General features: G+C 46.3%; 1 protein-coding gene across 4 annotated transcripts in view; it reads left to right on the top strand.

Moving 5' to 3' along the window:
- The window catches only part of WDR75 (WD repeat domain 75), a 150,650-nt gene extending 124,749 nt beyond the window's left edge, over positions 1-25,901 (top strand). For all 4 annotated transcript variants that reach the window (XM_078786600.1, XM_078786596.1, XM_068131202.2 and 1 more), the window contains exons 20-21: positions 14,436-14,527; positions 25,432-25,901. In XM_078786600.1, the coding sequence (XP_078642726.1) occupies positions 14,436-14,527; positions 25,432-25,657 (318 nt within the window). In that variant the 3' untranslated portion in view covers positions 25,658-25,901. The remainder of the gene's footprint in view (positions 1-14,435; positions 14,528-25,431) is intronic.
- Positions 25,902-26,220: the final 319 nt, after the last annotated feature.

Here is a 26,220-nt window from a genome sequence, read left to right as displayed (position 1 = left end):
CCTGCGGAACTTGCTCCCCCCACCCTTTGCAGATGCGGTCCTTGCAGATCTTCGAAGTTAATCAACGATCATGCCCATGAGATCTCTCACGTGCTGCTGTTCTGGGGAATACATAATGTTGTCAGTATCTTGTGTCTCATGTTCCTGGTCAGGGTACAGAGCGTTAAAATCCGAATCACTTGAAGCAAAGAGATCCAAAACATTGAAGCAAAGAGAGGGACTTCCTTTATGTCAAAGTCTCCCATGGACGCCTGGTCGGCTTGCGGGTCTAGGATATCCATGTCGGGTCCCTCGACTGCCAGACCCAGCGTCGCAATCAGATCCATAGTTGGGTCGGAAGGGGGTGTACAGCTGTGAGCTTGTAATACATAAGAGGCGTTAGCCAGTACACGCAAGGGGTTTACCACACAAGTATCACAGTCATCACAAACATCAATACAGGCATCAGCCAGTTCCCACAAGGGATTTTCAACACAAGTATCACAGTCATCACAAAAATCAATACCATCTTCTGAAGCGCCGGTCACATCTGCCTTGTTGTAGGACCCATTCAGGTCGACGGCCTCTGTGGTCAAGATCATGGTCTTCCGACGGCGGTTTCTTCATCGTCCATCCTGAAAAATACTTTCTTACACACACCATGGTCAAATTCCTAGCCCCCCGTCCCACCAATTGGCATTTAGTTACCTTATTTCTAAGATGGTTGGCTTATTCATAGCCGCATTTCCTGTGTCGTGTCTGGAAATTTAAATGCCATATTTACTTTCACCAATTTCCGAAAATACCTTCCTTTTAATCATCTTCCCTACATCTAATAATACATGATTTACCAACCATTCCCCCCCCCATTTGGTCAATGGAAATAATCGGTATTCTCCCCTTCAAAATTTCACTGTTATCCTATCAATACCTGGACATTTTTTCCCTTCTTTCCTAGATACGCGAATTTCACACCAGTATATACCCACTGGAAAAATTATCTGAAAAATAACGAAATCGTCTCCAAGTTCTCTAGCTAATCTCCATCCGCAATCGCCAACTTTACCTTCCTATGCATTTTGCCTTAGGTTTTAGAACCTAGAGTCTACTAAAACAACAACAACTAGCCTCCCAAAGCCATTTCCCTGCAAGAGCGGGGGTTAGCCTTGCGGTCCCCATGACAATTTTCTTCATTTTGCTCTATCACCTCCCTTTGAGCAATAATTCAATTGATGTGATTCCCACATACCTGGTGGAGTTTGTTCACCTGGTCTGCAGAGCCGTGATCCAATCTTCACCAGCCCCCAATCACCTCCTCGATTGGGGTCATTCTGCATGTAGGAATCTAACACAACGTTTTTAAACTTTACATTCATTGGTCCCCCCAGTGCAAGCCAACCCCTTGTATCACCTTCTTATCACAAAACAACAGTCCATAAACTAACCACTTTCCTTTATTTCCTGTCTTTTCCATTAACATTTTACAACCTTTCCTCTACTTCCTCAACAATTCCTAACAAAGTCACCTGTCATTGACAAATAATCCATCTGAGTCGACTTTCCAATCCAATCATCTTTGCACTTTCCACGACCTTCTTCACACTTCCTCCCAAACCTTTCCTTCAGACACAACCCACATGAGTTATGAATACAATTTCCCCTTTCAGGCGCATGTCTAGCCACTCACAAAGTGTCCACAAGACAATGTCACCATATTTCACACCTCAGCTCTCGAGACCACCCAGGGGTCCCTTGAGAGATGCATCCTAATGTTAATCAGCTCTCGAGAGCTCAATTTTGAACAGGGGTAAACCCAGCAATACTCAATTCTGCCAAGCAAGAGGCCAGAGCAGTATCACTCCCTCTTCCCTCTGCCCACCATAACTGGCAGACAGACAATGGCGAGCCACAAGCCCCAACCCTACAAGGCTCCAGCTCCCATCCAAAGGACACAAACTCCCTCAGACTGGCATAATCTCTTTGCCAGCTTATGTACGAACCAAGTTTGCAAACAAATAGTTTTCCAAATAAAACTCAGTTGTCACCCTATTGCACCATATTGGCAGAATTCACTTCAGCTCTCTACCACTCTTGTGTCGAGTGGTGCCCCAAAATGACATTGCACGAACCCTTTCAATACCCGTCCAAACCTACTGCCATTTAACGACGCTTCCCAGATGACGGTTCCCCATACACTATTCTGGCACAAAATTGTTGCATCCCACAGATGCCACGATTATTTGAACAAACTCATTTTCCTAATCCACCTGTTCAATTCTCATTTCAATTTAAAGTCAATCCAATGTCCTCCAATACCTCTCTTAGCATCCCATGCACCTGTTGCAGACACCTGTTTTAGCCTCTGGCCCAATAGCTGCCCAATAAACAAATAATAAAAATAAAATAACCTGATCTATTTATTGAAATAGACCAAATTCTCATGTTGGTCAATTTTTTCACCCACTGTGACTCTCGCGTCAATCCTGCCATTTCCAACTACATTTCCAGCGAGGATGACGTCACTATTTCACACCTTTCCTCCCTTGAACAGCGGGAGTCCTCCAAGAGATGCATTCCGATGTAAATCACTTCAAAGTACCCGAATAGCCCTACGGACTGCATCACTGAAATAAATCCTGGCTTCAAATCAACTTTCTCAAACTTAACTATGATAAATCTGAAATAATCGCATCATCTTCCTTCGAACTCAGAGCACACCGGCACAGTATGCATCAAACATTGGATTCATATTTCCACAGACCTCCACCACTCTGTTAAATCCTAAACATGCCCAATGGGCAATCCCCTCTGCTCAGGGCTGCAAAATGCTGGATTCTAACCTTCCCAAACACAGCTCTTGTCCGCCAGGCTGCAAATTCAAAGCATTTTCAGTCCCCCTTTCTCCCATACACTAGCCAGTGTAAGCCAGCCAAACATAAACAAAGAGGTTCCAGCGAGCTGTGACCTCCATAACTCTAAACAACTCCACTGGCACTTTTTAAAACAAACTTTCCCAGTCACTTACTAAAATAAAGTGCAGCTCTTGTCCGTAGATATACGTTAACCAAGATTACATGAGACTTGACAACAATAGTACTGCCCCGTGGAGCAAGGCATCAGAGACAACTCCCCTCCACCTTGACTTACCCCAGGTAGAATTTGGCTACCTACAGAGAAAGTACCTGCACAACACATTTACAAACCAATTCGTCCCCTCGTATTAGGGGACATCACAAATGTTCCACCACAATTCACAGCAGGTGACCACCCACCTGCCTTCTGTCGAAGTCCAGTTCAATTTTCTGAGTTTCCATTCACAGACAGACAGACGAACCCCCAACGTACTAACAGGATGGTCTCACAGAGGCCATTCCATTCAAATCTGTAGGCTGCCACGATTCTTCCCGCCAGGACACACCATCATAGTCACCATAGTCACACGACACGTCAGCAGACACAGTGAATGACATTTGACACCATAACAGACACCGCTGACACTGCTCCTCCTTGATCCATATTTGCAGACGCAGTCAGACACACCCAGTCGGACAGACAGACTGGCTCCACATTACAACTGCAAACATCCGAAATGACAACAGCTAACACCAAATATTTATTGTCCCCCTTTCAGGGAAGTCAAATCAACCACCATTAAAGCACAAAACAGAAAACGACCATATACTCAGAGTATACACCATATACTCAGAGTGAGACCCGAAAATCAAGCAGACAGACCGACAATCGAACCTGTCTTTCGACACTGCCGAACGACAAGTCTGCAGACACTGAGGGAGTGAATTTCGACCCCCAATAAACACCGCGGATACCGCTTTGGTCCGCACCTGCAACTCCATCACGCGCCTCCAACTTCTTTTTCGGCGCATCGATCAACACAAATGTACCGACGCATCTTATATTCTACACATTGCTATCCAACCTTTCGCCACAGTCCCATCACAAACAATGTATCTCTCGCGGCATGCATGGCGGGAATCACACTCGTATTGCACCAACATGGAATTCGAGCACATTCCATATTTGCGAAAATATTGTGCTGGACAAGACATTATTATCATTGACTTGCGCTTTCACACGCATGGCAAAGTCCACGGATGTACAAAGTCAAAGTGCCCTCTCCATTAATTGATCCACACTGTACCTCGGCACACATCCTCAGATAATTAAATACATGTTTTAATCCAAGCGTGCATCCTCGCACCGCTCCACCATCACCTTCCAACCACCGCAGGTGCACCTGAACTCCATGGCACACCCGCAACTCCCTCAAAATCAGTGTTCAAAGACATGACTCCATGGACAGCCAGAAAGTCAGACAAATACGGACACACACACAGAGATAGACACAGGTGGGTTATCGCCTGCATTCTGTACAAATTCCATGTTCCTGTCCATAAGTTGGCCCATCAAGTGTAACCCCTTTCACGAAACCTTTTCTGAGGGTCAAATGTAACAGACAGACAGACCGGCAAATAGGCAGGGGCAAACCCCGAGGCCCCAGACACCATCACCACACACATACCCCGCATCACATAGGAGTATCAACATTTGTCATAGGAGTATCAACTTAAAATATCCACCCGCTCTGATCCTCCAGAGCTGAGGAAACCAGCCAACCTGAGCCCGACAGCAAATGCCATATGTCTTCGTCTCAAATCGAGGGCAAAATTTCACAATGGCAAACAATTAATATATTGTCCACATTCATCTTGGTCACCCCAACCCATCCTGGCTCTCCCAAGAGCTCCGTGTCCGGACAGACAGACAGATAAACAGACCGGGTGAAATCATAACCATCCATCCTTCCGATTGGACTCACGCCAGCATCACATGTCATTCTTGCCTTCATTCAACGCATTCTGCCATCCCAAGTCGGCCAAATACAAGCCCCGGCCATGCCGTTGAATAAACACCTAGTCGGTTGACAGCCTATCAATTTTGACTTTTACTCCCATTCTCCCTTGCTACATCTGGAGAGCCATTAATGTGGGGATGTAATTGAACACTTGTTTTAAAGCCCTGTCTACACATGCTCTCCATAACATACTCATTATTCCCTGCCAATTTTCCCCAGCAGACTGAGTCCCACATGGCATCTCAAAATCTAAACTGATACCTCTTATTTCTTCCTAAATGTACTCATCCGGATTGCCCAACGCCCGCAGGCAATTTGGGGAACCCCTTGTCAATCAATGACACACATCAATGACACACACACAATAAACACAAATACACGCTGCAATGACAGATCATTCATTCCCTTATACACACATACCATGTGACTGACCCTTTATTCTCCATACAATACAGTATAAATTCATGCACACTCATGCACACTCCAATCCTACCTACCTGTGAACTTACCTGGCTCCTTGCTGTGAGCCGATCCATCCCTTGGTTTCTACCTGGATTTCTTTCTTCCTGTGCTTTTGAAGTCTCAGCACTTCTCCTGCCTTTCTCCTATCTGGTACCTGCGCTTTTCTGATTCCAGTTTAATTTATCCTTCTCCAAAAATCACATAAACATTTCCTATTTCCACATATAAGAAATAACCAATATCTCCCTTGAGATACAAAACAAAACGCTTCCAACTCTAGCATCCCAAAGTCTTCCTTGGAAGCATGCTCGACAATGCAGCACTGCTTCCACTCAGCACACAACATACATGTGCTCACTCCAACACATCACTTCAAGCTACCTCATCACTCGCATTGTTCACACACACGAATGCGTCCCCTGCTTGTGCACAGCACGGTCCGCATTCCTGTCTCGATTCTGTCCCACCTCGCTGTTCCCCGCGAGGCAGCTACTCCGTTGCCCCGGCAACCTGCCTGCATGTCTCGGCTCGCGTGTTTACAGCTGGATTCCACACACCTCGTACATTATAATCCTCTCTGTTTTATTTCTCCAGATCTAACCTCATCTTTTGTCCAGAAAGAGCTAATACTTGACCTGCCTATAGCATATTGTCAGAACTCCTTCCTTTGGGTAAAAACTGCACCGGATGTGCATGCCTTAAATCCTGAGACAGGACAAAGAAGGCCTTGAGGGGGGGGGGGGGGGGGGGGGTTTATCAGATACACACATCCAGTGCGTAGCTTAACTTAAAATACTCATCGTCCTACCTTCCTTGGGCTAGTCCCTCCAGCGGGTCGAAGATCGGGCCGCCCCCCGATCTGTAATGCCCTTCTCTTAACACAGTACTATTACTCCGACATACCTTAATCTCCCTTAAGATATTTAATTAACGTGCACGGAACATTTTCCCGTCCATGCGCCCAGGCGGTCGCTCCCAGCGCACGGCAGCACGACCCCCATTTGCAAGAAGCAGCTCGTGATGCGTACAAGGCGCAAGGAAGCGCCCCGAGGCCATCCACCGAAAAATCCTGCCTTTTAGTTTACCGCGCCGATATTTCCCTCATCCGGTCCTCCCGCGGCGCTAACTCGCGGTCAATGCTTGTATAGCGCTTCTAACTTGTCTGACTTATCACCCATGCCAGGGCTTTCCTAAAGGGGTTTTCCCTTCTTAACTTAGCTTAACACTTATCCTGGCCATCCTCCTTGGGTCCCCTCCGTTAGTCCGCAGCCAATACTTTCTCTGGTTACTATCAACCCCATCAACTCCATCTTGTCTCTAGACTGCCCTGCCTGGGAAGTTCTTGGCTTTACCAAGAAGTCCCCCCTTTTTGCTAACTGACCCCCATTTCTTGGTTCATCAATAGACAACTTGTTACCCGAGCCAAATAGGCCTGTACTTACACACCAGATTCCAATTTGTTCGTGATCCAAGCACGGAACGACGAAATGGAAGACAGACAGCCTGAGTGAGTGAACGGAGCTCAATTTGGAAAGACCCCTCAGTATGAAAACTCACGTTAATCGAATCAGTGCTGGCCAGCCTCTCCGCTGAGTCCCCACAGGGTCTGCCTCCCAAATATCGCTCAGAGTCGGATCCCACTCCTGACACCAAAACTGTCGAGAACAGAACCATGTTCCACACCTTGAGTTCAAGAGATAACAAGATTTAATGATGAACCAATATCACAGCGCTGTGGAGGGTGTAAGAGTCATACCCTTCACAAATGAACAGCATGGCCACATACACTCCTGAGTTCCTTACAGAAAGAACTTCCTTATATACTTGCAGAGTGTGATAAAAATCTCCGCTAATTTTGGCAAGTTTCAGCAGTATAATGCACAATGGGGGAAACGTTGACCAGTACCCCCACCAATGTCCTATCTTCTTTGGCATGAGCAAAGGGCAAGATGCGGGAGGGAGAAAGAGCACCGTGACATTCTCAAAACTTATCTTCCATGTTGGCTTTTGGTCAAGGACAGACAGACGCGTTTTCACTAGGGGTCTAACAGAGCAAGCAGTTTCACTATCTTTCTACATTTTTTGGCACAGTTGGACAATAAAACATAGTTCAAAACAAGAGGGAACATGGTAAGCTTAATCCTTTTCACAAAGCATCCATTATTAAATGCAAACCACAATTACATAAGGCACAATAAAAGGCATGATCTCGACATATATATATATATATATATATATATATATATATATATATATATATATATATATATATATACAGTAATACCCCGGCCTACGTCATTAATTGGTTCCATAAGCCATAACTTGGTTTTTTACGTAAACCGGGCGTAGTGCCTTAAAAATGCCTTAAAATGAAGACAAACACCGTAAAACTAGAGTAAATAACTCGCGAAAGTATATAACTATCGCTAAACCTTAAAGAACACTAAAAACACATTTCAGTCATATTTTTTAATGAGTAATGAACACGATTAATAAATGAATTTGTAAAGAATAATGAATAAAATTAATAAGATTATGTTATTCACCTTAAACGTGGCGTTTCTTCTGAACACAAAAAACACATTTTAGCCATATTTTTTAAAGAGTAATGAACACTATGTGCGGGGCTTCTTCGGGGACTCATCAAAACTAGTAGAGGCCTTGCGTTTCTCGACATTAAGTAGGAACTGATCCAAAGTCCCTTGAATTGTGCGCGTCTTCTTCTCAGTTAAGATGGTCCTATATGGGAGAAAAAGGTCGCTGGTGCCATTCATCATTTTTGCGAAACGCTCGGCATTTGGGTCTTGTGCCTCAAATATTTCAAGACACTTGGAGGGGTGATAAAAACCTTTCTGCATTTCGGCTGCGGTGAATTTCCTTGGCTCTGGTTCTGGAAGCTCATCCTCTTCGCGGCGCTCTTCCTTCAACGCCATTAATTCCTCATTAGTTAAAGGCTGCTTGTCTGCCTCGATCAAACCGCCAAAATCCTCCTCCTCCAAGTCCATCTCCAGGTCAGCGCTGAGGGAAACCAAGTTTTTAGACACAGCCCTGACTGGCGCATCAAACCCCGTGAAATCATTAACAAGGTGGGGGCACAAACGCTTCCACACCCCATTCATCGCCGACTGCATAACCTCCAACCATGCAGCATTGATGTTAAGCACTGCCTGGTAGATGTTATAGTTTTTCCAAAACTGCCGGATGTTGATGCCTTCCTCCTCCGACGTTGTATCGACAGCCTGACGAAGAGTGCGGCGGGGATAATAGCGCTTAAAAAGCGCCATCACACCCTGATCCATAGGCTGGATGAGCGATGTGGTGTTGTGTGGCAAGTACACCACCTTCACATTGGGGTCGAAATCACCGAGGTTAGTGGGATGGCCAGGTGCATTGTCCAAAATCAGCAGCAATTTAAATTGAATTTTCTTCTCTCGACAATAGCTCTTGACAGCCGGGATGAAATTATTGATGAACCATTCAAAAATTATGACAGTTACCCATGCCTTCATATTATTCATCCAAATGACGGGAAGAGACGCCTTCGGGATGTTCTTAAGTGCACGGGGGTTCGCCACATGATACACCAAGAGCGGCTTCAGCTTGAAGTCGCCGGTGCAATTACCCCCAAGCATTAGCGTTAGCTGCTCCTTCGCGACTTTGTAGCCTGGCATGGTCTTCTCCTCCTTCGAGATAAAGGATCTGTCGGGCATCCTCTTCCAAAAAAGGCCCGTTTCGTCCATGTTGAAGATCTGCTCGGGCAAGAATCCCTCGTCCTCAATGATCTTCAATGTGGCAGGAAATTCCTCGGCGGCTACGGTGTCGGCAGCTGCGGCTTCGCCCTGAATCTTGACGCTGTGCAAGCTGAAGCGCCGTTTAAAGCGTGCAAACCATCCAGAGCTTGCAACGAAGGTTGTGTCCTTATCCTCCGGGTACTTCTTCAGAAGATCCTGGAACAAAGACTTCACCTTCTCCTGTATCAGCAGCTGGCTCGTTGGTATGCGTTCATGGGTCTAGCGTTCGATCCACAATGAAAGGAGTCTCTCCATCTCGTCGAAAATCTGACCCCTCTTCACATTCATGACAGCAGTCTTAGCCGGCGGCGCTTTTTCAGTGACGTATGCGAGAATACGTTCCCTATCATGAATGATGGTCGATACCGTCGACCGTGGCAGCCCTAAGGCATGCGCTATCACCGACACTTTTTCACCTTTTTCATACCTTTTAATCAGATTTAACTTATCTTCCATCGTAACCACATTACGCTTGGAAACATGAGCACTATCCTTCTTAGGACCCATGGCTAACACAGACACAGTAAAGGAATACTGTACGTTGCCTCTGTTTTGAATGAGAACCAGCAGCTACGCATACGTACAGTATACTGTACGTACATTTTTTAAAAATTTTAATGTGCTTTTTATTGTATTTTAAATTGTTTTTTTACCTTCTTTTATTGTTAATTTATGTACTATTTTATTTATTTTAAATATATTTTTAAGGAAAAAATAATTTTTTTCACGTCCATAGGAGTGACGTAAAGTTGCACATAATGACGTTCACTGAACTGAAATTTACTCTCGAAGAGTGGCGTAAAGTCAGATTTGACGTAGGTCGAAATGGCGTAAGACGGGGTATGACTGTATATATGTATATATATATTACTATAATTCACCAAATGTCCGTCCGTCTGTCTGTCTGTCCGTCCGTTCAAAGGTACCGCAAAAACGGCTGAACCGATCGCAACGATGTTTTGGGTGGGTGATCCTGGGATCTCTTGGAGTAAAATAGGGTGTATTGTTTTTCCAATTTCAGCTTTGGCCTCCAGCAGTTTCAGGTTTGGACTCCCGCATAACGTTATTTTCCCGGGTGCCGCACAAACGGCTGCACCGATCGCTGCACCGATCGGACTCGGTGACCTCGGACAATGACCTTTTATAAGGACATGGGTTGAATCCCTGCTTGAGAGAATGCCAACCCCCTCCCTGCCATCACGGTCGTCCCTCCAACTCACAATCCCACGAGATATGCGGAAAGGACGACCCAAAACCAATTATCTTCTTTTTGATTCATATATAAGCATCATTAAAAGTAAATAATGACCTCATCCAAAGTTCAAACGACGTGAGTTTAATCTCTACATGAGAGAATTCCACATAGCTATTTGGGCGGTGTATACGCTAACAGATCGCTGTCTCTATTGATCTTGCCAAGGCCGTAACACCTATCGGCTCAAAATCCTTTTAACTGTTGACTTGGTAGTTTTTGCAATGAAGGAAACATTAACAATGTTGTTAAAAGTTTATTTTGTGATTAATTTGTGATTGGAGTTATGTTGTTTGGAATTATGTTGTCTAAACGTGAACTTCCTGGATCGCCATATGCAGGTTCGCCACGGACCCACGATCGATGTTTCTATACGTTTTTTCATGGGAGTCCTTCACGAACTTGCTGTCCATGTCTGACGCGCGACTGAGGGTGCTCCAGGATTGTCGAATTTATTGGTTTCATGCTTTAGCATTCGCCGTATCTGCATTGCCTGTTTGCTTCTGGCCTCCCACCCGTGCATAGCACGGGTATCTTACTGGTATTACATAAAGTGAATTTGATTGAATAATGGAAGTGTTGTTTCTTCCTCAACCCTAATTGCATCAATCACCCCTCCACCCCCTCCCATGCCCCACATGACTAACCGGTGCTTTTTAGAGGGAGTTTTGTGTAAATTGCTAATTTCGCATGCATACTTTTATTCATCAATGTTGAATTGTTTTACCTTGTAATTCCCATCAATTTAACATCTTGAAAAGATCTGTGCTGTGTTTGACGAAGAATTATAATTATTTTGAAAATGGTCATCTGAGACTCATGGTGGAACTAATACATAAATCACAAGCATATTGGAGACATTAGGATGCATCTCAGGGTACATTACATGAATTACAATTGATAGACAATGGACAAATAAATTCGGTCTGAAAGATTTCAAATTTGGATCCCAGCATTATGATCTATGTCTCGTGTGGTGAATAATATTCTACCTCATGTTAAAAAATAATATTCCATATCATCAGTGTTATTATGTAAACCAACACATCCGCCAAACCAACACATCCGCCAAACCAACACATCCGCCAAACCAACACATGCACCAAACCAATACATCCGCTGAACAAACGTATCCGCCAAACTATCACATCCGCCAAAACATCACATCCGCAAAGCCAACGCATCCGCAAAGCCAACGCATCCGCAAAGCCAACGCATCCGCAAAGCCAACGCATCCGCCAAACCAACGCATCCGCCAAACCAACGCATCCGCCAAACCAACGCATCCGCCAAACCAACGCATCCGCCAAACCAACGCATCCGCCAAACCAACGCATCCGCCAAACCAACGCATCCGCCAAACCAACGCATCCGCCAAACCAACGCATCCGCCAAACCAACGCATCCGCCAAACCAACGCATCCGCCAAACCAACGCATCCGCCAAACCAACGCATCCGCCAAACCAACGCATCCGCCAAACCAACGCATCCGCCAAACCAACGCATCCGCCAAACCAACGCATCCGCCAAACCAACGCATCCGCCAAACCAACGCATCCGCCAAACCAACGCATCCGCCAAACCAACGCATCCGCCAAACCAACGCATCCGCCAAACCAACGCATCCGCCAAACCAACGCATCCGCCAAACCAACGCATCCGCCAAACCAACGCATCCGCCAAACCAACGCATCCGCCAAACCAACGCATCCGCCAAACCAACGCATCCGCCAAACCAACGCATCCGCCAAACCAACAAATCCGCCAAACCAACACATCCGCCAAACCAACACATCCGCCAAAGGATCAAATGCGCCAAACCAAAACATCCGCCAAACCAATACAAGCCATGTGCTCAGTTTGGAATGTTTAACAGACCCACCTAGCCTTGTGGAGGTTTTAGCACAACCTGCCTTCTCTCAATTTCCATACCATCTAACCTGGTATATGTGGCTTGAGAGGACGGATTGCCATTCCTTATCTTTTTCTTGGATGTTTTTTTCACCTTTATCCTCCTTTTTATGTTCCTCTATTTTTTTTACTTTTTTCAAATGCTTAGTTTTGCTTCATGATGTGACATATAATATTCCGTGTAATCAGTGGTCCAACAAGCCATTTGTACTTGTCACTCACCATTGCTGGCACTTTTTGTCTTTCTATATTTCTTTGTTATTGGCTCTGCCACCAAAGGTGGGTGGAGGTTATGTTTTCACCACTGTCTCTCTCTCTGTCTGTCTGTTTGTTTGGCTGTGAGCAGTATATCTCAAAATTGTGGATGGATTCGGACGAAATTTGGTGGACACGTTGAGTTTGCGACGAGGAAGAATCAATTTGATTTCGGTGAAAATCCGGATCCGAATGCAGATACAATAATTTTTCAAGTGATTCTTCATCATTGAGTGATTAGCCAAAAATGATATATAACACGATCGACATCTTAAGTTGTCGATGGATTCAGATGAAACTGGGTGGACAAGTTGGGTGAATGACAAGGACGAATCGATTTGATTTTGGTGAAGATCCTAATCCGGATCCGGATATGAGAATTTTTTAATTTTAAAGTGATTCTTCAATATTGAGAGATGGGGCTAAAAATGAAATATAGCACGATGTCTCAAAAAGATGTAGATGGATTTGGACAAAACTTGTTGGATAGTTGGTTAGGTGACAAGAACAAGCTGATTAGAACAAGCTGATTCTAGTTCTTATTGCTGTTCATCTGTGAGTCTTAACTTCAGAAATAAAAACCCATCCTATCTATGACTATATCTTAACTTGCTTTTCAACATATTGTTACGTTTGTGGGGGTAGAGAGGAAATACCTTAGTGAAGTCAGGATTGTATAGTTTAGCATGGACCGTGTGACGCGAAGAAGAAGAATCTCCATGTAATAAGTAGGGAATCTGTAGAGCATAAGATCGGATATGTGTGTCTATACGAGGGGTGGAGATATGCTAATTAGGTAGGGCTTAAGGATAATCCCCTTTGTGTAATTAGCCCCCTGTGATTTTTCCCTAATGTTCTTGCAAAATCTCGGCCAGCCATGCAATCGGCCCTGTTGCTACAACAACAATTACAACAACGGCCATCGCACCATCATGCTGACAGAGACCCAAACATTTGCCGGCCGGCAAGTAAAACCCCACCCAGCCAAACATTCCTGAATGGCGACTAGACTCTGCCCTGATGACTCGTAAAGGAGAAACCACGCCCTGCACTTCGTGACTGATTAAGGAGCCATGGAACGATGTAAGGGGACGTCAGGATTGGTCAGGGAGTGACGTCAGCGAGGGACAAAGAAGAGTGCATTCCCCCCTTCTCACTCCCTCTCTCTCTTGGTCTTGGCGTGCGTGGCGAACGGTCGCATTTTTGACTCTCTTTGGTTCTGGCGATCAAATCAGGCGGTCGCTCTCGTCTTTTGTCCCTGGCTTGGCTGTTCCTGGCTCGTGTGTGATTCCTGGAGAGGAGGAGGAAGAAGCAGACTCACTCTCTCTCTCTTTGGCCGGATTTGGGATCGAAAGGGGGGACATTTGGCTGCCTGCTGCTGGCTCGGTGTTCTGGCGCCCTTGACTGGCGCCATTGTTCAGGCGCTTCGACGCGTGGTCCTCTCAGCAACCGATCTCACCAGGGTGCTTGTCGAGACCAGAGCTGAGTACCAAAGACAAAGGGGGGATTTTCTTTTTATTTGCTTAATCATTCCCCTGTCGTGCATACGAGTCTGAATGGAGACCTCTCAAATTAGGATTCTGTTTCTACCTCAACATTCATTTTTACCTCATTGCTTTATTCATTAAATTCATTATTTGTTGCATTTTACTTTTGTGTCGTGTCCGTTTACTTGTTTGTGTGTCGAGGAATAAAACCCCGTGGCGGCTGTCCGATGAGATAAGGCTTCGGGCATTTCCTGCGCGCGCGAAAATATAATCCCGCCAAGTTTCGAAATATGCCTCGGAGATAAAGCAACGTTCGGCTATCTGTCCAAGGCTGGTCTTCATCGGCTATGGACTTGACAATATATTTACCTTTCCACATCACACACTGATTCTCTCCCAATTTCTTTTTTTTCCCAACCCCCAGATGCTGACAACTCCAGCTCATATTCTGCCTCCTGTGACTGATTTCTGTGGCCTCTTCCTATCATCACTGTTACCACCATCAAAATGTTGCAGGTAAAAACATGCTCTGCACACGAATTGATCAGTCAATCAGTTTCTTGTATAGTACTTGTGATTTTGTAGCAAAATGTCATGGTGCATCCAAACATCCAACAAAGAAAGGGGTAAGAAAAGTATAAATTAAGAAAAAGCAACTGAAAATATACGATGAGAAATTAAAAACATGTAGTTGATGATATGTGTCAGACAGGGCCACAGTTGTTGAGCCTGTCTGAAGAATGCTCAATCACCTAGTCAACATCTGAGTGTAAGGAACTACTAGGGCATTTGTGGTGTTTCTTAATAGCTTTATTGTAGTGTAAAGTGTGATTATGGCAGAAATGTATTTAGCAATCAATTTGTTTTGCTTTAAAGTCAACAAAACTTATATTTACATTCATTGGTGTACTTGGGGTTGGTGAACTCTGTTGTGGATTGGAGTGATGTGATTTAAAAAATTCCAAGCCGAAACTGCAAGCCTGGCTGCCATATACTAAATATTGACAAATCCTTGAGAAAAGAAGCAGGCAAGCCTACTCGTAGATATTTGCAGTATTCCAAGTGATGTTGTGAAAGCATAACTCTAACCATTATGCTACTGAGTCTAATATATCTATCTATATATATATATATATATATATATATATATATATATATATATATATATATATATATATATATATATATATACAGACTTGGCATTTAATATGGAATATTTTTTTTTCTTGACTTGGGTTTAATTTCTTAACTCGGTATATCAATCTGGTGAGTTTCTTTTACGCTTTGGTGATTTATTTGTTAAAAGAACCATGTCACTGATTGTCTGTCGCAGCAAGAAGTCAACAACAGGATTATATCACAGGTGGCGTGGCAAAATGTACGGACAGGTGCATTTGATGATTGGCTTCACAGTCGGGTATACAAGGGTTGTTGCGTTCTGTATTAGTGGAAAACAACTGCTGCACGTCTCCAAAAGTTATTGCTGCTTCCTCTGGAGATGGTCCGTCACCTCGACCGACAATGCTGTTTGTCATGGAGTGGTGGCTTTACGAAAATTACGGCATGAAACAGCGTGCTATTGCTCGGCAGTATGGCATCACTCAAGGTCAGGTGTCAAAGATCCTGAAACGAAATGCTCAGAGGGGTGTCCCTACTCCAATACCGAGGCCAGGACGTCCCCGCAGAACCACAAGGAGGGATGATCGCCAGCTGCACCGGTTAGTCCACAATGGCCGTACCAAGTCAGCTAATCGGCTTGGGGCTGAGTGGCAGCAACTGACAAATGTGCCTGTAACCAGAAGGCAAATCAACCAACGACTGGTTCAAGCAGGCTATCGTGCCAGGCGTCCCCTGAGAAAGCCACGCCTGACCAGACAACACCGCCAGCGCCGATTGCAGTGGGCCAGAGAGCACCGTCAATGGCAGCCAGGACACTGGAATCACGTGACCTTCAGTGACGAGTCTAGATTTCTGGTCTATCGTCAAGATGGCCACGTCCGAGTGTGCAGACAAGTGCATGAAGCCTACAACAAAGATTGTATAGTGCCAAGAGTCCAAGCTGGAGGTGGTGGGGTGACTGTTTGGGCTGCTTTTCATGCAGGGAGCAAAACTGACCTGGTTGTTCTGAATGGAAACCTGAACCAGTTCAAGTACAGGGCCATTCTGGAAGAAACATTGCTTCCATTTGCTCGTGCAGCCTTTCGAGGAAACTTTGTCTTCCAAGATGACAATGCATGGCCTCATCGTGCTCGCAGGATCCAACACTTTCTTGCTGACCGTGGTGTAGAGCATATGGAGTGGCATGCCATGTCCCCGGATATGAATCCGATGGAGAACTTGTGGGCAGAATTAACGCGTCAAATCGACCACTTGGACCAGCAGCCGACCTCTGTGCGTGAATTGCAGCAGGCTATTGTCACTGCATGGCAAGCGATTCCTGTCCAAACCTTGGCAAATCTCGTGAACAGCATGCTTCAACGTGTACGTGCTCTCCTGAATGCTCGTGGGGGTTACACGAAGTACTGAACTGTAATTTTACTGTCCGTAATCCCAGTCGTAATTTAACTTTTGTTTTTGTTAAAAAAAAAATTTGGCTAATGTGCAAAATAAAGAGATACTTCTGGAAAACGTACAGAAGTTTAACACAGTACTGTCCATGAATTGAGTTCGATATCAGTTTACATCACTTTCAAGGATCAATTTATTTGTTTCGAAATGTCAAATGTGGTTTTTGTTTCTTTTAAAGGTCACAATAACAAAATCTAGAATAATTTCAACATAATTCCAATGAACTTTTGGTTCTAAGACATCTTGAAAAGTAAGTTCACCCCCACAAAAAAAATATTCCATATTAAATGCCAAGTCTGTATATATATAGTGTTGCGATTTTGGAATAAAGGATCACCCCCCTCGTAGGTAGACGCACCACAACATGTAGCCTCGCGATAGTATAGTTATTTCTTAGTAAATGTAAGGTAGTCTCCTTTCCTGTGTTAGTTTTGCGTTGAGTAGGCCAGTGAGCTTAGGTGTTCTTTTGGCGCTGAAATGCCACGTGCCGAAGTCTGGTCTGGCAAGTCAAGTCTGGACAAGTCTGGCAAGGCCGAAGGGAGGAGTTGCAGGGGGAGTGGCCGGTAAGCACGAGCCGCCAATCAGACCTCGAGGGGAGTGGCTAACCACGGCAACGGGAGGCGGAGCATGGAACGTTCGGGTAGGGCCGGGGCGGAGCCATGAAACCGTGCTCTGGGCCCCCTCCCGCCTCAGTTGGGTCGAGGCATTGATTGAGTTGAGTCGTGTGGACAGTTCTGAGTTCAGATCAGTAGAGCTGGAGCGCGAGTTGAGCTGCAGAACGAGTGAATTGAGTTGCCTGTTATACACGAACTTTCCCCGTGTCCTGCGCTCTGCTGCGCTGTATTAATCGCGTTCGAGAAGACGACCCGTTCCGGGCCACAGACATTAGCGATCTCCTCCCTGCCTGTATTTTCCTGGATACGTACCGTTACCGCCAGAGGGCCATGCCGGGCGAGCTGTCCCTGTGCGACCGACGGCAAAGCGTGTTTGGCGCGCGAACTTCCTTTCTTCTTCTCCCTGTGTGCGTGAGTGGGCCCTGTGTCTGAGAATAAGTTAACACTGTTAAGCTTCTGCTCTGTGTCCCCTTTCCTTGATCCGGATTATTGTACATTGTAAATAAATTGTGTTCTTCCTCTGATTTGACCGTTCCCGTCCCTTCCATTAATTGGCCTAGCACTAGCATAGTACGAATAGAACCGCTTGAATCGGGTTCCATAAAAGTAATGGCACGAGTCATGTGATACGCATACCGCTCGGGCGTAACCGATTAGCGTGGCTTGTGCGTGGTCCGGTCCCCGTTTTCGTGGCAGCGTGGGTCAAAGGTATGAGCGGCGTCGACCCGATACCCTTTTTCACGCTTGCTGCGGAAGTGGCGATTCGGCCTCGTAGACACGAAGACCCAAGGGGAAAAAGGGGTTTAATCCCCCCTTTTGTAACGTGGACGGGCTTCGGAAGAGCCGCAACAAATTGGTGTCAGGAGTGGGATAATTGGACCTAGAGTGCGCTTCACGCACTCAAAATTACGAGCTCACGAAATTTAGTTGTACAATCAAATTTATATTCGTACCATGGCTGGCCAAGGTGGTCAAATGCTGGTGGGGGTAGCAGAGGAGGAATTAATGGCCCAGGACCAACAGGGACAGTTGGTAGTGGAGGAAGCAGAAGAGGGTGCGGCAGTCGGTAAAGACAATGGCCGCGCTTCGCACGTGGCGGCGGAGGCCAAACCCGTTGTGCAAGTGAGTTCTGAAGACATGCAGTTATTCATGACTCAAGTGTTAGCGCTCATAAAAGAATGGGTTGAAGACATGAACGAAATATTTGATAGGGGGGAGGAGGCGAGATGTGAGAAGAATAAAATGACTACTCGGATGGACACCAAACTAATCGAATCAAGGTGTGACATGGTAGGGTTGGAAAACAAAATGGGTGTTCAAATGAAAGAATTGGGGGATAAATCCACCCGGGAAATGAAAGGGTTGAAAAACAAAATGGATACCCAGATAGAAGAGTCAAGAAGGGAAAAATGGAGGTGTGACATGGAAAAGATGAGGGAGGAATACAGAAGGGACATGGAAAAGGCAGGGGAGGAGATAGGGCGCAAGTTGAGCGAGAAGTTCGCGGTGGTACGCGACGAGGTGAAGCGGTGCGGGGAGCGCATGGAGAGCGAGGTAGAGCAGAGGACAGCCAGGTTGACCGGGGCTATGGGAGTCGCGACACGGAGTGTAGAGGAGCCGACGATCGTCGAATTGGGAAATAAAATTTCGGGGGCGCCGAGGAAGGACGAGTTGGAAGATGAAATTTTGGGGGCACCGACGATCGTCGAGTTAGAGGAGACGACCCGGGTAGAAAAATAAATAATTGGGGCCGAAGAGACGGGAGAAACAGAAAATAAATCACGGAGGGAGGTTATGGAGCATGAACAAAGTCTGTGTTTGCACCGTGATGCCGGGCTTTCTATCCCAATAAAAGGTTTGCAGGTGCTGATGCGGAAGGAGAGCCCCGAGGTGAGTGAATTTGGCGCGAACGGGTGTTCGGCGCGCTTGGGAGAAAGGCGAGACCCGGGCGTTCGTGATGGGCCCATTCTGCGGTGTGAGAGGGAGTCCGTACCCGAGTGTGTGGAGAGTGAGTGTGTTATGGAGTGTGTAACGGAAAAGTGTGCACCGCAGTGTGCAGGAAAAGAGTGTTTCGGAGTGTGAGCGAGAATGCACACCGGAGTATGAGCGGGAGTGTGCACCTGGGGGTGTGGAAAAAGAGCGTGCACCAGAGGGTGCGATGGCCGAGTGTGTGGAGGAAAAGTGTGCACCAGAATGCACACCGGAGAGTGTGTGGGTAGAGTGTGCGAGGGCCGAGTGTGCACCGGAGTGTGCGAGGGCTGAGTGTGTGAGAGACGAGTGTGCAATGGCCAAGTGTGTAACGGGAGAGTGTGCACCTGGGGGTGTGGAAAAAGAGTGTGCGATGGCCGAGTGCGTGGAAGAAAGGTGTGCAAAGGAGTGTGTGAAAGGTGCGAGTGCACCTGGGTGGTGTGCACCAGAGTGTGCAATAACAGAGTGTGAGGGAGAATGCACACTGGACTGTGTGCGGGAAGAGTGTGTAACGGAGTGTGTGGAAGGCGCGTGGGCGCCTGGGTGTGCGAATGTGGAGTGGGTCGCGTGTGGGGAGGACGCGGCTCAAGCATCGACACCGACCGGGGTAGCGCCTAGCGGGACGGGTAACAGACGCGAGCCCCCGGTGAGTTGTGTGCAGCAGGGACCGGAGGGAATCCGTGCTGCGTCGGTCTCGCAAGGACCGGCGTGCACGATTCGTGCCTCCGGCCCCCGCACTGTATGGTTGGTGCCGTGCCGTGGCGGCAAGGGCGATCGGCCGGGTTCAAGGTGAGGTAGGAGTTTTCGGAGCTGCGCACCCTATCGGGTGCAGTGCTCCGTCCGTGGCCGGTTGGGTCATCGTGCGTGGGACCGCGAGGCCCCGCGCCGGGATGGAGCCCTGAACCTGGGCCCATCAATCCCTCCCCCCTTGGATCGAAAATGCCGGACAGACACCACATACAGGCGACCAACCACCACATACAGGCGACCAACCACCCTCGGCCCTTCGAGGCCGAGCAGTGACAACGTACATCCACATGGAGAGGTTCATAGCGTCGCGGACTGAGAGTAGTGTACCCCACGTGGGGGAATGGTAGTGTCACCATTCCTCACACGGGGGGGCGGGGGGGCTGGGCCATGAGCATTAGTTTAGGGGGATGGCAGTGTTAGGCACATGGGGGTGCCAGCAATGGTTGCCTCCATGGGGCACCGAAGCTAGCCGAGGGAGGGCTAGGATAATTGTTAGGGACCTAGAGATTGTCGAGACAAGATTTAAGTAGGACACCTGACCTGTAGAGGGGACGTAGACAGTTTAGGTGGTTGATAAAGAACAGGGAGTGCATAGTGTAAAGGGACGGCGAGGGAAGCATGAGTTGTAGGGGAAGTCGTAAGATAGATGATGCTGTGTGTTTGAGGAATTGTGTAATGGTGTGTAAAAGTAGTGGTGTGCAAGATAACTGGTGTGCGAGATTTGGTGTGAGAATGCTTGGTGTGGAATAAAAGGTGTGGAATGCATGGTGCGAAGGATTGAATGGGGAGAGTGGAACCCATTCGCGAAAGGCCGGGGGGGGGGGGGGGGGGTAGTGTAAAGCCAGGTAGAGGGCATAGGTAAATTGTATGGATATTGACACCTGTGGTGCAGGTAGTAGCAAGTAGTGCTTTGGAGGGTGCAGTAGTCAGTGAAATGGCTGGGCGTGTGGCTTAATTGGTGCGTGTGGTTATTGAGGCACTCCGCCACTGGTAGTTTGTCGGCCAGGTGAGGCCATAGGTAGGCTCTGGGAGCCGGTTAGGGTAGTTGTTGAGTGGGGCCCGAGGATCCCAGGAGAGGACCCGGGTTGCCCGATGCCAAGGTGGGCACAAAGGGGTTAAGTGCCAGGGAGGGCCTTCCCCAGTTAGGTAGTCACGAGGAGCAGGTAAGCTCGGATGGCGGCTTCAGTGGTGGAGGTGCGCAGGTAGTTAGACCTGCTGGTAGGGCCACACGACCCAGCCCCGAAATTGTGCGAGGGCACGAGAGAAAATTTGTGGGAGCGAGACCCAAATTTTGGGGGGCACCACAGTGTGGGCAATGTGAATTGGGTTCTGTGGGTTCTTAGAACCACATAGTTTAAAGAGGCCGATTGGCAGGGTACGACCCCGGGTAGTTTAAATGAGTTCATGTTACTAGAGTAGTTAGAATATGAGAAATCCCTTCGCACCATCCACAGCCATTCACCGAGGAGGACGAGCTCCACACCAAGGCTCTGTAAACTGTTTGAGTAGTGAGACGCGTCATGACGTAAAAGTGATATTGTTGTGTTCCATCCCTTCCTTCCTGGGAGGGATTTGAAGAGGAGCACGTAACAGCCCTCATTAAGCTCGGGGGAGCAGGAGGAAGGTGATTGGGGAGCAGGAGGAGGGTTGAGTGGGGAGCAGGTGGAGGAGTGAGCAGGGAGCAGAAGGAGAGATGAATGGAGAGCAGGGAACAGGAGGAGGGGGGAGCAGGAAGAGGGGTGAGAGGGGAGTAGGAGGAGACATGAGTAGGGAGCAGGAGGAGAGGTGAGACAAGAGCAGGAGGAGGGGTGAGTGGGGAGCAGGAGATGATGTGGGTAGGGAGCAGGAGTAGAGGTGAGACAAGAGCAGGAGTAGAGGTGAGACAAGAGCAGAAGTAGAGGTGAGACAAGAGCAGGAGGAGGGGTGAGACAAGAGCAGGAGGAGGGGTGAGACAAGAGCAGGAGGAGGGGTGAGTGGGGGAGGATTGATGAGGGGTGAGCAGGTAGCAGGACAGGAGAGGAAGCAGGAGGGGGGGGAGGTGACAGAGCAGGAAAAAGTTTCAGGTGTGGTCGATTACTAGTAAGCTTGAAGAGCGCTTGTCGCCAAGTAGCTTAAGCATTCAAGTTAGCACTCCAACGAAATGGATGATAAGGAACGGCTGACTTGGCAAGCCATAGCAAGCTGATTGCTTCTGGTTTAAATGGCCAAAAATGTTTGGCAGATCCAACCCACCATCCCCAGTTCTTTAATATAGTACTTTGAAAAAGACTCAATCTGCGTCCATGCGAGGGAATTTTTAAAACAGATGGTTCAAATCTTTGTGTTTCCTACAAGTATCACAAGTCCCAATAGATTGAAACCCTATCCTATGGAGGTTGGAATTAAGATGACAGAACAAAAGGAGGGATGACAGCCTTTAATAAATGAATATGCTTCGTTTTAAGAATTGCTGATTTCTTTAAATGTTCAGATTTCACTCCACATTTCGGCACTTATCTAGTCCACAAGATCCGATCCTCAAACCCGAACACATATTTTGATTATATACTTTAATTAGTCCGTGAGAGTATACTGTATCGTGTTTCAAAGGCAAGGCATGTTCGAATAGAATGAAAAAAATGGCAACTAAGGCCCCTGCAAGGTGATGTTGAGCTGACTGGGGATAAAGCCTTCCATGAAGGTAAGTTGTTATTTCTCTTCAAAAGGGGTGTTTATATTTATCCAATCATCCAATTTTCAGTCATGCACTTGTTTGGAGTTCCTTTATTTATCCTGAAAAGATTGGGGCCGCTAGGTTTTATGTTTTTGCAGTTATGGAGGAGACACACACACATACTGACACACATTCTCTTTTATTAGCCCCCTACCTGAAGGAGACTGACTATACGTTTGCTCTGTCTCTGTCTGACCCGCCGTCCCACCTGCGGTTTTATGCGCTTTTTCCATACCCTTAACATATTCAACTGAAACTTGGTGCATGGCTTTAATATTGTAAGTTACAGAAAAAGAATTGCGTTTCTGGGCGTTTCGCCAATTTTCCACGGAGTTATGCCCTTGTTGGACTTAGAAAATATCACATATAATATATGGGTCAGTTTTCTGTACTTTTCCCTTCAACAAATTGAACTGAAACTTGGTGTATGGCTTCAGTATGCCAAGTTAGAGAAAAAGCTTGCGTTTCAAGGGGTTTCATCAATTTTTAAAATTTGTTCCAAAAAAAATTTTTCAATCATTTATTGGCACCGGTCGGGGGCATGTATTGTAAAACAATTCTCGCTCTTATTATCTATATTATAAAACAGGAGTATCCGTCTGTCCGTCCTGAAACTACGCCCTCAGTTTTGGGGCTAGCTCCACCAAACCTTTTGTGGAATGTTTTGGGGTTCCCAGCGGATGTTGTAAGGTTGGTTGTAAGGTAGGTTTCATAAATTCCTCAATAAAATTATGATTTTGAAATTGACTCGATACAGACCTGCTCCAGAATCCGGAAGTGAACAGATGCCGACAATGGGCTGGTTTGATAATATCTCAATAGAACCGTGATTTAACACTATTTTTTTTATTGTATTAATGATTATTATTATTGTATTATTATTAATCAATATTATTATTATATTATTATTAATATTGTATTATTATTATTATCAATGAGTATTATTGTATTAATTAGTATTTTAAAAAAGTGATTCTTTACCATTGAGTGATATGGCCAATTATGTATATGATATGGTATGTCTACTGAATGCCGTTCTAGTTTTTATAGTATTGTTACAGTTCTCCGCCGCCCTTCTTACCCTTACCAAGGGGGGATTAATCCCCTTGTTCTTTCTGAGCTTGGCGGAACCGAGAGACTTGAAATGCCTCTTCCGGGCAAAACGCAAGGTAGGGTTTCGGGACCATGTCTCGCTCGTTCGACCAACCACGGAAGCGGGGAAGCAAGCCTCGCACGAGCCACGTGTGATCTGGGTACACCGAGCGGATTGAGTACCACGTGGTCCGTGCAGTTTTAGGTAGTGGAACCCGATTCGAGCGGTTCTATTCGTACCACGCTTAGCCAATGAGGAAATCACGAGAACGATCGAATGGAAAAGGAAGAACACAGGTTTAATTATGATTCCCACACGTATATACAGTGATCGGTGGACGCAGAGACACAGAGCAGCACTTAAACAGTCTTATCTTCCCGCCCAGACTCGGGCCCGTCGCACTCACACAGGGAATTGCAGGCAGGTTGATGTTCAGCCAAACGCGCCGACGTGGTCGTCCAGGAACGGCCCCGTCCGGCTCTCCACGGTCCCAGCACGTCCCGCGAAGATGGCGAGCAGGCGGTGGAAGGAACCTCGTAGCGTGTCTCCCGAACAAAGGCAGCCGATGAGGTATAACGAAAAGTGCATGCCTCTCAGCGCGGCTGACGGTTGCACAGCCGTTATCACTCGCGTGACTTAATGCACTGTACGCGGCTCGGCCTCCAGCTCAACTGAGCGTCACTTAATAATTGCGTGTATTCCGGTTCATGCGTGTCTTCCTTCACCTGCGTATCTCTCAATGTTCTTTGACGCTCTCAACTCCTGCTCATCAACGAGTCCTCCTGGTTGGTTCTCTGCTCATCAGCGAGTCCTCCCGCGCTAGTTCTCCTGGGGGCTTTGCGCGATGGGTTATATAGATACGCCCTGAACCTTCTTGAACCCTCTCGAACCTTCCTTCCACGCCCTGTGACGCAGTGCTGCCGCCACACCCTCTGAGCCCTGATTGGCGGCTCGTGCTTACCGTCAGCTCCTCTGCCGCCCCTCATTCGGCTCCGCCCCGACCCTCCTAGGCCTGCCTTGTGTTAATTCGCCCAAAATGAACCAAAGTCAGCACAAAGGGGCATGAGGCTAGGGAGGCTGGAGAGTCAGTAGAAGTAGGACCTATTCTCCTGACTCTACTCAACGCAGAACTAACATAGGAAAAGGACTAAGCTCACAAATACTAAGAAATAACTACACTATCGCGAGGCTACATGTTGCTTGTGTGACTAACTATGAGGGGGAAATTTTAACCTTTATTATACTGACTGTACAAAACTCAAAACCGCAACAGTATTAATGTATGATTGGAATGATGCTGCTTGGAATGAAAATAAAGATATTGAGTTTAAATGAATGAGGAAATGACGGGAGGGTTTCTACTTTCTAACCGTGACATTCGATTCGCCATATGCAGATTCACCATTGACTGGGGATATAATCATTCAGACAGGGTACATTTTTACCCAAGTCATTCACAAACCTGCTGTCAATGTCTGATGTCCAACTGAAGGTGGCACATGAGTGTGGAATTTATTGGTTCCATGGTTTAGTATTGACCGTTTCCGCATTATTATTTTTTTACTTTGGGCTTCCAATCCCTGCATAGCACGGGTACCTCACTAGTTATAGATATTTGTGTGTTGCAAACATCAGTGATGTCTAAATTTTTAACAGGAATGCATTTGTTCTGCTTTGTTTGAAAGACTTAATGGTGACTGATTTATGGTTGTAGAAGTGAGGAGGAACCTGTGGAAGTGGAAGAGGAGGATGAAGAAGATTATATTGAATCTGATAGCATCACGAATGAGGAGACTCGAAGTCAAAGTGAACCAAAGGTTCTGACTGCAGTTGAAGATGAATCCTGTGATTCAGAAGTGTGTTTGGACCAGGCACAAGTGGAAGAGATAAAACACCTGGAATCTGCTGACTACTCCTGGCTGAATGATGTATTGCTCTGAAACTATGCGATCTCTCATGCTCCACATTTGTGCATCTTTTACAATGACATGTATCATGTTTGGTGTGTCTTGTTTTTTTTAACAATTGATTTTCCATTACGCTTTATAAATTTGATTTGGTAAAAAAAAAAAAAAACAGTTTTCCTGTGTTGTTACGTCATACCCCTGGGAAAGTAACACCATCTTTGAAATGTATTACTGAAAAACCCTAAATATTGTGTTTATTAAATGGTTTTTTACTACATTGGTTGTTGGTTTGTAATTAATGACATCTTTTAATGTTATTTCAGCAGAAGAAATTAACATTTTGCCTATTGATGCTGAAACCATGTTCATTTTCTCATGCCATGTTCACTTCAGCAGATAGCTAACATGTTCACCTTGGCAGATAGCTTTCAATAATGTAGTGGTGGAGAAAGGAACGTGGGACATAATGGGTGAAATTATAGTTAATGAAGAGGTTTCATAAAAGGAAAAAGTATTTTGAGTTGGAAATGGGGATTGTATGGAAAATATACTTAATATGTAGGTGACCTCTTAGGATATGGGAGAAAGTTCTTTTT

The sequence above is a fragment of the Myxine glutinosa genome, chromosome 1 (assembly GCF_964187855.1).
Source record: "Myxine glutinosa chromosome 1, kmMyxGlut1.1, whole genome shotgun sequence".
Lineage (NCBI taxonomy): Eukaryota > Metazoa > Chordata > Myxini > Myxiniformes > Myxinidae > Myxine > Myxine glutinosa.
This window is presented reverse-complemented; position numbering and strand designations above follow the sequence as displayed.